At 53.0% G+C, this 11,558-nt stretch overlaps 1 protein-coding gene across 1 annotated transcript; it reads left to right on the forward strand.

Annotated features, from left to right (window-relative positions):
- The first annotated feature begins 435 nt into the window (after window positions 1-435).
- UBIAD1 (UbiA prenyltransferase domain containing 1) lies at window positions 436-8,473 on the forward strand. The gene is made up of 2 exons (XM_079106462.1): window positions 436-1,289; window positions 7,841-8,473. Exons 1-2 carry the CDS (start codon window positions 761-763, stop codon window positions 8,326-8,328), a joined length of 1,017 nt encoding a protein of 338 aa, XP_078962588.1. The 5' UTR covers window positions 436-760; the 3' UTR covers window positions 8,329-8,473.
- Window positions 8,474-11,558: the final 3,085 nt, after the last annotated feature.

Raw genomic sequence — 11,558 nt, forward strand, 5'->3', positions numbered from 1 at the left:
CTAACTTTTTTTGCCTGTGGGCTAATGTGTTTTTGAGCTTGTTTAAGGTAGGCAAAGCTACGATTTACAGGCTTGATGTAGTACCGAATGTGTTTTCGATGTAAAATAGCCGAAGACGAGCAGCATATGTATTTCGACAGAACATGAATAGTGTCTGTGCACAGGAGCCCAATAAATTGTTGCATGAATAAATTAGCGAATTCTATTCGAATGAGGCGAAAGTGTCCGCTAAGTCGCAAGGCCACGCGGCTTGGGGTCTCGGGTGCTGGATGAAGCGGTTTTCCAGGAGTCGGGAAGCAGAGCAGGGCTGGGCGCGCTGGAGAAGTCGTGGATTCCGGGGTGCAGGGATCTCTGGCCTTTGGCCCCGCCCCCGGCCCCGCCCCACCGTCCTGTGCCGCTCGGCGCGGCTCGGCCCGGCCCTGCGCACGCCGCGGCCTCGGTTTCCGGGCGGGCCTCTTGAGGCCGGCGCACAAGATGGCAGCCCCAGCGGCCCGCGGGAGGCGGCCGAGGCGGGGCCGGGAGCTTTAGCGCCGGGCGTGGGGCTGGAGTTAGGCCTCGCCAGGTGGCGGGTGGTCGGGGCGGCGCCGCAGGGCCTCGTGGAGTGCCAGGCCCGCTCGCCGCTGCCCCCAGGCCCCATCGCCACCCCCGCCCGCCCCGGGTGGAACCAAAGAAAGGTCAGGCCCGGCCGCCCCGCCTGTCCTCGCCCGGGGCGGTGACTGCGAGTGGCTTTTAGAGTTGATCTTAGCCACGTGCAGCTTCCATGGCTGCTTTGCAGGCCCCGGGGGAGAAGATTAACATCCAGGCGGGAGAGACGGTCAAGACCGGCGACCGGGACCCGCAGGCGAGCGACTGGCCCGAGCAGGACAGGCCACCGCAGCGCTCCTGGAGGCAGAAGTGCGCCTCCTACGTGCTGGCCCTGAGGCCCTGGAGCTTCAGTGCCTCGCTCACCCCGGTGGCCCTGGGCAGTGCCCTGGCATACAGATTCCAGGGCGTCCTGGACCCTAGGCTTTTGGTGGGTTGTGCGGTGGCTGTCCTGGCTGTGCACGGGGCCGGCAACTTAGTCAACACTTACTATGACTTTTCCAAGGGCATTGACCACAAAAAGAGCGATGACAGGACCCTGGTGGACCGCATCTTGGAACCCCAGGATGTTGTCCGGTTCGGAGTCTTCCTCTACACCCTGGGCTGTGTCTGTGCCGCTTGCCTCTACTACCTGTCCTCTCTGAAACTGGAGCACTTGGCTCTCATCTACTTTGGAGGCCTCTCTGGCTCCTTTCTCTACACAGGAGGTAAGAATTGGCCTGTTTCCTGTGTTGCGGGTCTCAGTTGCATGTACTGGAAACTGCTACTTTGCTTAGGAATTGTAGAAATATCGAAGGTTCTTTCCAAAATTAGGCCACTTGACCTGAACTCTGTAATGTGTGGGTCGTGAATGTTTTGATAACAATATGTTGTGAAGATCCTGGCTTGGCTTTGGGTAGTGGGCATGACTCGAATAGGTGTATGGACATTTTTGTATCTGGTTTTCCTTTTGTTGATCATATTCTATAATGCCACCATTTCAAATTGTACTGAAATTAAATCTGTAGAGATCAAAATTATATTGCTAATAACTTTCAGCAGGCTGATTAAGGTGATGGACAGTGGGGTGGGCTGATAAGCCCTGTTTATTGAACACCTATTATGTGCCATGTACTGTTCTATGTAAATCCAGTAGACACAGATCCCTGCCCTTGTGGAACTTTTTATATTGGAAAGAGAGAAAGTAAAAATAGTAAACTTACTTATATTGACCAGCATCCTGGTTTGCTCAGGACTAAGGGGGTTCCCTGATGTGAGCTTTTTTTGATCATCGTATTTATAGAACAGTTATGTTACTAAATGGTGGGAATACATTCTGAGAAGCGTATCATTAGGCAGTTTTGTTCTTGTGCCAATATCACAGGGTATCCTTATACAAACCTAGATGGTAAGGTCAGTCACTCATGTGGCCTCTTGATACAGTCAAAAGATGTGGTAGACGCGAGATGCATGAGGCTGCTGCTCACATAAGAGAGCAAGTTATTTTACAGTAAAGATTCCTTTACTAAGTAGAAGAGTATACTCTATAAAATAATTGTCAAATAGTATCTCAGGACTGGGCATTGAACCTGAGGCACTACCATTGAGCTTCATACCCAGTCTTTTTAAAGTTTTTTTTTTTTATAATTTTGAGACAGGATCTCACTAAATTATTGAGGCTGCCCCGGAACATTCTATCCTCTGCCTCAACTGGAAGTTGTTGGGATTACAGGCCATTTAATCTTCTTTTGTTTTCTTGTCTTAGTCCGTTTTAATCTTATGAAACCATCCTCCTCCATTTGGTTCATCATTGACTGAAGTGTCGTGTAGCACATGACTGTGTGTGAGAGGTGATAAGTTATTTAGTGGTGGAAAAGTGGATCAGAGAAGGGGGACCCCCAAGTTACTGTTTTAACTAGTTGGTTCAGGGTGAGCCTTATCAAAAAGGTAACTTCTGAGATAGATTGAAGCAGGTAAGAGGCAAGGGAGTTGGCCCCGCAGCTATCTGGGGGAACAGCATTCCAGGAGAAGGGAACAGCAAGTGCCAAAGTGCCTCTAGGCAGGAGTTTGAGGAAAGTGAGGAGTCCAGTTAATGGATGGGGTTTGGGAAGGGGCGGGGAGGGGAGGGAGTCACAGATTTAATGGGCTTTTAGGCCACTGGACTTTATTCAGGAGAAGAGCCATTGCAGGTTTTTGAGTAAGGAGTGATATGATGTGACTTCATATTTTAAAAGGGAGCAGGCCTGGGGTAGAAGCGGGAAGACCAATCAGAAAGCTCTTGAATAATTCAGGCAAGATGTTTGGATCTTGCCTTGGGTCAGGGTTGTGGGGGAGAGAGTCAGATTCTGAATGCATTATGAAGCTAGCTAGGGTTTACTGATGGATTGGATGTGAGGTAGAGAAAAACAGGAATTCAGCATAACTCAAAAGTTTGAGCCTGAGCAACTAGAAGAATAGAGTTATCATTATGTGAGATGGAGACAGGTGAGGTAGACTAGGTTGGGGGATCAGGAAATTGGAGCACTAGCAGACATTAAGATAGCGAAAATCAATCTCCTGACCAAGATGTCAGATTGGTAGTTGGATTTATAGAGAGGCTGAGATCAGAGAAAAGGTCTGGGTTAGAGATGAAGGTACTTGGAAGTCATTGGCCTCTAGGTGAAGTTGTAGGACTGGTTGAGATCATGAGAGGGGGCAGTGCTGGTGGAAAAGAGAAAAGGACCAGGACTGAGCCCAGGTTAAGAGGCTGGGGAGATGAGAAGGCTGATGTAAAGGGGGACCATGAGCAAGCATCTAGAGGAGTAGGAGAAAAGCCAAGGGACCATGGTATACTGGCAGCCATTTGTAAATTTCAGGCAATTTTAAATGTTCAATAAAGGAAATCAATAGAAAGCTATGAAAGAGTGTAAGGCAGTAGTTGTGAAGGGAAGAGGCCCTTGGTGTTAGTTAGCTTTCGGTTACTGTAACAAAAAAGTTGGTTACCTGAAACAACCAACTGAAAAAGAAGAAAGGTTTACTTTGGCTGTACAGTTTTGGAAGTTTCAGTCAATGGTTGGTTGGCTAGTTGCTTTTGGCTAAGACAGTACATCTTGGTGGGAGTGCATGGCAAAGGAAACCTGTTTACCTCATGGCCAAGTATGAAAGGGAGTAAGATGAAGGGCCTGGGCCCCCAATATCCCCTTCAAGGACAAGTTCCCAATGACTGGAAGATCTCCCACTAGATCTCATCTCTTAAAAGATCCTGCCACCTCCAGTACACCATGGGCTAGGGATCAAGCCTTTAACACCTGTGCTCTGGGGGCTACTTATCCAGGCTTTGCACTTGCTTCGTGCAGGTGACATTTAAACTAAGATTTGGAGCCTAAGGAGGTGGCCAGCTTGGAGTCTGATTGCAGTGTGATTGTTTCAGGGCTGACAGTCCAGCCAGCACAAACGTCCTGGGCAGGAGGGAGCTTAGCATCGCATAGGATCTACCAGAAGGTCGATGTGTCCAGAGAACAAGCTGGTGGTCTCACAGGGCTTCTGTCTGCTCCTGACTCCACCCTGTTCGCCCACTTCCACGATGCAGTCCTGTCTCCACTTGCTTCCTTGGTGACTTTAGCCAGTGTCAAGACTTCATGTCCCATCTAGTAAGCTGGCAACTCTCATGCTCCAACCTTTTTTTTTTTTTTTGGCAAGAGAGGGTGTCCGGAATGAGCGGGGACCTCAGCATGGCCTGCTGAGCACGGGCTGTGCCTCCGAGCTGTGCCTCCAGCCCTTGTCCACTTCCTGGCAGCTTCTAGAGGTCTTAGACACGTCCGAGATCAGATTCCGACCTCCCTGACAGTGCTGACGGTACCCGCAGCTCCTTCCACGGCAGCCCCTACTTGCTCACCGCCTCCTGCGAACCCCACTGTGGGCATGGAACCCAGGGGCTGGTGCGTTCTGGGCAGTGCTCTACCACCGACGCTCAGCCCACTCCCTGAGCATCATCCTTCTGGCTCTCGCCACGTCCTACCATCGCCAAGGTCATCTCTTCCTGGGTGATTGTTGCAGGCTCCTGACTGGCCTCTTTCCTTTGCCCTTGTCCCCTTCCAGTGCTCCCAAATCGGCAGCCAGAGGAGTCGGCGACATGTGGCTGACGTCAGCCCTCTGCTGGGAGCTCTCCAGCGGCTCTCAGCCCATTTGGACCTGCACTCCTCCTGCCCGCTCCGAGCCAGTCCCCTGCCTTCCTTGTGGGCCTGGAACATGGCAGGCGTGTGCGTGCCGTGGGCCCTCGTGGGTGCTGCGCTCCCTGGCCTCCTCCACCCTTTGCTCAGACTTAGCCTCGTGGTGGACCTTGCCGTTACCTGATGTGGATTCACACACCTGCCCGTGGGTCCCTCCGCCCCAGGGTCCTCCCTATGGCTCTTCTCTTCCTTATTTTTCTGCACAGCACATACTTCCTTCTGCGGTACCATGTAAATACTTGGTGAATAGTTTTCCTCTGAGATGGTGAGCCCCCCTGCCCCAGGTCAGGGATTTCTGTCTTTGTTCTCAGTTAAGCCCTTGGTGCCCAGTGCAGTGCTGGCGTGTGGTGCTTAGTTAAAAGGACTCACCAGATGAACAGTGGGAAGTCACCGGAGGACACGGGGTAGGGTGGTGCTGGATCTGACTGGCCTGATGGATAGCTGACACGGTGAGATGCAAGCCCTGCCGTTGCTGTCAGTGACTCTTGACCTGTGCCAGCAGCTGGCAGCCTGCGCCCTTAGGTGAGGTGGAACACCTACGCTACCCGAGAAGTTTCCTGGGGCTCTCCTGCCGGCCATTCCGCGGGGGCCATTCTCCTCTGCCTCGTGCTGCAGCGTGAACTCTTGGGTCTGGCTTTGGCTTAGCATGGAGTTTGACGCCCTCGTATGTGTCAGGAGTCCCTTTAAATGCTGCCCTGTTCCAGCGATGAGCATGCCACAGTCTCTGTTCTTCCATTCAGGGGCCTGTGGGCAGTTTCTGCGTCCTGGCTGTCGTGACTGCATGCTCACGTTCAGTCTTCGTGGTACTCGCTTTCATTTCTCCTGCACAAATGCCTAGAAGCGGAACCATTGGAGCACAGGGCAGCTGAAGTTTGATTTTGTGAGTCACTGCCAAGCTCTTTTCTGGTTGTCCCTCATGTTCCCACCCGCTCCACGCGAGTTCCGGGGACCCTGCGTCCTTGCCAACCTTTTGATTCATGTCTGAACAGATTAATTGTGGCTGCTGTGTGGGGCACTGGCCTGGCATTTCACTGCACTGGGTCATTCAAAAGATGAATCTGGCGGGGTGGGGACGCCTGAGAGAACTCCCAGGTGGCCAAGTCTCTGACGGGGGCACTAGGCTGAGGCCACATGTCAGGCCCTCCCCAAGGACTCTGGCATTTTCTCGGGTCAGGTAACCTGCGGGAGGTTCTCAGACCTTTCTCATCCTAGAGGGGGTATGTGCTTGGCTTTCACGCAGGGCCTGTTTAAGTGGGGGTCATAGGTTTCTGCTCAGCTAAAGTCATTTTTGGCTGTTGATCTGAGGAGTGTTCTCTGAGGATCCGGCTGAAGGTCAAGGCCATTGCCCTGCCATTGCATTTTCTTCCGTAGTCAGAAATCTGATCTGGGCTCGAGGAGCTAAGGACATAGGCGAGAAGAGTGGCAACTGGGACGAACCTTGCAGGCCTGGTGGGAAGCATCCTGGGGTCTTCCCTGGGCAGAGGAGTTCCCCAGGGGGGTGAGGATACTGAGACACCACTGCTAACTCGGGGCTGGGGCTGGGGTTCTGCTTGGAGAATTCCCTCGGAGGGCGTGTGATCAGACCTTGGAGTTGTTTGTTAACCCAGGACTCGGGGCAAGGAGTTGACTTGCTGGCGGTGGAGAGCACCAGGGCCATGCCTGTGGTGCCCCAGGGTTGCTGCATTTTGAAGAACAGGTTCTTCTGGGGGGTCTGTGTCCTTGGCTCCTGTGGTTATCCATCCTCTGGAAACCCTTGTCCCTTGCTTTTGTGACTGATCACCCAGGGTGTGACCCTGAGGCCACACCTGTAGCCTGGCTTGACCTGGAGGTGTTCTGGGCTCCTGGAGCCACCTAGGTGTGGGTGGCCTCCTTCAGGGGCAGCCCTTCCCCACGCCAGGCTTCACCCATCTCCCTGGTGGTGGGAGGCTTTTCCTGCCATGCTCCATGCTTGTCACTGCAGCTCTGTGTTCCATTCAGCCCTGGCACCAGCTGGGGAGTGAGCGGGAACAGGCAGATGCAGGCCCTCCCTCAGGACGGATGATCCTGTGGGAAGGCAGAGGTGATGTGACTGGAAGTGGCGGGTGATGGGTGCATGCCACAGTGACAGGCTGTGGCTTGGGGGTCCTGGGAAGCTCTCCTGAGCAATGTTCTTGACGTCTGAGGGGCAAGGGAGAGGTAGCCAGGCAGAAAGAGGAGGTGCGAGGGCAGGAGAGGTGGGCCAGGCTGAAGATCCAGGACTCCATTGTGAGTACGGGTGGAAGTTGTGTGTTGGGGGAAGCTGGGGTGGCACGTTCATGTTTAAAGGGTCCCTGGGACTGCAGTGTGGCAATTAGATGGGGTAAGATTGGAAGCCCCCTAGGAGGCTGTGGTAGTGAGGGCATCAGGTGACCGTGACTCGGACTTGGGGATAGAGCGAGTTGGCACCGGAGATGGAGGTTAAAAGAAGTGGGCGAGGCCAGCTTCAGGTGGGCGGCCGGCGGGCCGTGGTAGCCATGACTCAGTTTTAACTTCCTGGGACCAGGGAGGGGAGGTCGCTGGCCTTGCTGCTTTATTCATTATGTGGTGAACATTTGTGTGGCAGCTTAGGGACCTTGAGGTGTCACTGTGATTCACTGGAAGTTTTTAAAGGCAGAAGAAGCCTCTAGAGCGTATAGGGAAGGGAAGGGAAGGGGAAGTCAGGGGCGGGGCTGGACTTCCTGTGCAGGACTGACCCCAGCGCCTGGTGGGGGTTGGAGAAGACTGGTAGAGCCCACAGTGCTGACGGCGAGACCGCTGGCCGCCCTGGGCTCCTCTTACTGGGAGCCTGGTGCACTTTGCTGCAGAACCTCATTTTGGGGCAGTAGGAGGGCAGACTTGTGTGTGCCCCAAGCAGCTGGTCTCTGAAACCCAACTGGAACTTCTCGTTGTCCCTGTGTCATTGGAAACGAGTCACATTTTGCTCAGGGGAACTGAATGCCCACCCTCAGAGTCTAAGAACTGACCATGTGGCCAGCCCTGGCCCTCCCCTGCCCGACGAGCAGCCCGTCCACCCCACTTGATCTCACACACCTCTCTGGGTTTTCTGGCCGCAGGAATTGGATTCAAGTACGTGGCCCTGGGAGACCTTGTCATCCTCATCACGTTCGGCCCTCTGGCCGTGATGTTCGCCTATGCCGTCCAGGTTGGGTCCCTGGCGATCTTCCCTCTGGTCTACGCCATCCCGCTGGCCCTGAGCACTGAGGCTATCCTCCATTCCAACAATACCAGGGACATGGAGTCCGATCGGGCAGCAGGCATCGTCACGCTGGCCATCCTCATCGGCCCCACCTTCTCCTACGTGCTCTACAACACGCTGCTCTTCCTGCCCTACCTGATCTTCAGCATCCTGGCCACACGCTGCAGCATCAGCCTGGCGCTGCCCCTGCTCACCATTCCCATGGCCTTTTCTCTCGAGAGGCAGTTCCGCAGCCAGGCATTCAACAAGCTGCCCCAGAGGACGGCCAAGCTCAATCTCCTGCTGGGGCTCTTCTATGTCTTTGGCATCATCCTGGCTCCAGCGGGCAGTCTGCCCAAACTCTGAGGGGACCGGCAGCTCCTTGCACAACACGGCCCTCTCTCTTAGGATGTCCAAGTCCCAAGAAGCAACTAGGAACTTGGTAGGGTGGGTACTGAATATGGGCTGTGAACTCTGTCTTTTTATATGATTATAATGTTCTTCAAGATGATCTTTGTTTGTTTATTTTGCTTTTCCACGTTATGAAGAGTCCTGAAGCCACTCTGCCATCGGGAGGTGGATTGGACACAGGGTCCTTTGTTTTATGTATGATTTCCACTAGAGGGTGTTGTCAGGTCATTTTAAAATGGCATGGGCAGAGTTCTTGTTCCAGACAAAGTGTCCTGAGACGGTGAAGGAGCTGCTGGGGTGGCCTCCTGTCCTGACGAGCCGTGCAGCGAGGCACAGTGCCCGCCTATTATCTTGGTCACGTAGGACATGGTAGTAATTGGCGCCAGGCCCCATCAATATGGAGAGCACCTGTCTCTTACTCAGCACTGGTGTCCTGAAATATGCTGCTTGGGAGAGAAAGTCCCTCATTAGCAGCCTTGTGTGGCTCCCGGCTTTTTGCCTACATTGTGATTCAGACACTTCTGTCCTTCATCTCTCCTTTCACTTATTGTCACAGTTGAGGAAAAGTGTCAGATCACCCTGCAGCAAGACAATCAAGTTGGGGCCTAGGAAGAAAAAGCCCATCCTGGGGTCAGCTGAGGAAACCACTCTGCTTCTGGGTAGAAATTCGCAGGGTGCCGTTTCCCTTTGTAGAATCCCCTAGGATGACAGGAAGGACTCCAGCGCTTTCAGTAGCCTTCTGGAGGCTGGAAACTGTAGAAGCAGGGCTGTCCTTGAGGCTCCTGAGAGCCCAGGACAGAGCTTTTCCTCTGCATCCCCTCTCTGGTGTGCACCCGCACCCCCGTGGCTCTGTCCAGTCCCTGTGTGTGTTTCCCATCTGGAGCCAGACTGTTTGGCAACAGCAGCCGAGGCGGGACAGTTCCACTTTCCATGGAGCCACAGATGGGCAGAGCTTGGACTCAGTGAACGTGCAAGCCATGCACAACAGTCCTGGGCCTCGTTCAGCCAGAGTGACTGGCTGTCTTCATCTTTGGAGACAGACGTGCAATGTGGGCCCTGCTTCTCCCTGGGCTTTGGTTGCTTTGTGCAAAGGTACTCCGGGGCTTTGGCAAGGTGACGCCCCAGGCCTCGTTCACTGCCCTCCCTCTGCTCTGCATCGCGTTGCCCACGAAGTGTAACTTCTGGGCTAGAACCGCCCAGTCGCTTTTGGTCCCAGACTGAGATGGATGGAGACAGTCGTGCTGTACTCCCTGGTGGTGGTGGTCGTTCAGGTGGGCAGTGCAAGACCTCGGCCTGCAGAAGTGACATAAGAACACAGCTCTTCAGATCAGGCTAATTGTGACTTTGCTCCTTGAGTGAGAATTGGAAAAAATGTATTTGGAAATTGCAAAATTTCCTCTAAAGTTAAGGTGATCTGTCTCCCAGAGAGCCAGGCTCCTTGGACTGTGGTCGGAGCCCAGGGACAAGGGAAGAGGGACGCCTTCTCTCCTGCCCTCTTCCTGGCACCGTTTTTGTTTCATGCCAGCTGTGTGGCGTTTTGGTGCTCACAGGGGTCCTGCCTTGACTGCTTACGTGGGCTCACCGGAGGCCTGGGACCAAGGCTCCCGGCGTCCGCAGACCAGACCTGCCTCGAGGCCACTGCCATTAGGATTATCAGTAGCTGCTGCACTATGCTCCGGTGCAGATTTAAGACATATTTTTTATATAAATGATCCCAGAAGGCCATATTTGGTGCCAGGTTTTTTATGCAGGTGATCATAATTTATATATGTGCCCAGATTCAATGAAGGTTTTCTGTAGACTTGTTAATTTGAAAAAAAAAAAAAGAAAAAGAAAAAGGAAAAAAAACCAGTTCATCAGTGGTTTGTCTTCCAGTTTTTCTTTGCTTTCCTCCCACTTACGTCAGATTATGAACTATGATGCATAAATCTCTAGGAGACCAGAGCAGGGACGTTGGGACATGTGGGGTGGGGAGGGCCCCTGATCTTTAGTGACGAATTTGGATAGGGTCTGACCAGATTTGACAGGCCCTTTGGAAAGGCACTGGGGACCACTTAGAGCCAGTCAGTGGTCAAGCCACATTAACCTCGCTTCCCTCTCTCCTTTCCTATTTCATTTTTCTCATCATAGGGTCACTATGCTGATAGATTGAGAATCTGTAGTAGACTGAGTGCATTTGGGTTTCAGCTAGGCATGGAACATATATCCTTGTGAACAAGGCAGAGATACGTGGGATGGAGAACACTGTACTTAGATCAGCCTGAGAGACTGAGCGGGCTGCGGGAGGGAGCCGAGGGGCAGGCTGCTGGCGCCTTTGTGGCACGTGCGAGCCCTGCTCCTTGGCTGGGCTGGATTCAACAGCCGTTATTAAGGACTGGAATGAGATAGCTCAAATTGCAGGTTTCATGAACCTTGGAGGAAGAGCTTATAAAATGACTGACAATTAGGATGCTCATAAATCAAGAGGCTGCTTTGATGGATCAGAGGGAAAAATTGAGCATGAATAAATACAAAGCAATATCCTTGGGTCCCCCAAATCACCGTGTAGCATTGAGAAGGGGCAGTTCATGGTGTGACTGCAGATGTGGATATCAATTTTATGAATGCCTCTGAATACAGCATCACATGCCTTTATTTCCTGGGGTTAGATTTATTCTGATCCCTCGTTGGGTAGTTGGAAATTCAATCTCAGTTACTCTTTGGGTCCCCCTCCTATCCCTCTAACATCACCCAGGACTTGAGCCTCTGTGGGGTCGGAAGTTCCTGCTCCTTTTGTTCATCATCTACAAGGTTGGCTCTCTGTGACCTGATGCTGGGGTTCAGCCATGGTGCTCTCAAAGTGTTTGGAACGCCCCTCCTGCTGACGAGGGCTGTGGGCCTATGGGGCACTGGTCCCTGCCACCCCATTCCGTTCTGCCCTGTCTCAGGAAACTACCCTTCTTTCCATGATCTCCCCACTCACCTCCCCAGTCAAAGACAGCTCTCTTTCCCTGCTCTTTCCTGGACCTTTGCTCGAAATCCCACTTGGAGGACCTTGGAAGCTCAGTGCAGACCGCTTCTGGGGCAAGAGGACTAAGAGGTTGTGAATACATCTATTCCGTCTTCCTAACTATTCTGTCACTCCCTATTCAAGCCAAAACCTGCATCTGGAACCCGGCCCCAGGCTCAGTCTGAGTAATGACCTT

Source organism: Sciurus vulgaris (assembly GCF_902686455.1).
Source record: "Sciurus vulgaris genome assembly, chromosome: 1".
NCBI classification, from domain to species: domain Eukaryota; kingdom Metazoa; phylum Chordata; class Mammalia; order Rodentia; family Sciuridae; genus Sciurus; species Sciurus vulgaris.

Coding starts and splice junctions, on each gene's coding strand:
- UBIAD1 (XM_079106462.1), top strand. CDS start 761: ATGGCTGCTTTGCAGGCCCCGGGGGAGAAGATTAACATCCAGGCGGGA. Junction 1,290..7,840: donor CTCCTTTCTCTACACAGGAG/GTAAGAATTGGC, acceptor TTCTGGCCGCAG/GAATTGGATTCAAGTACGTG.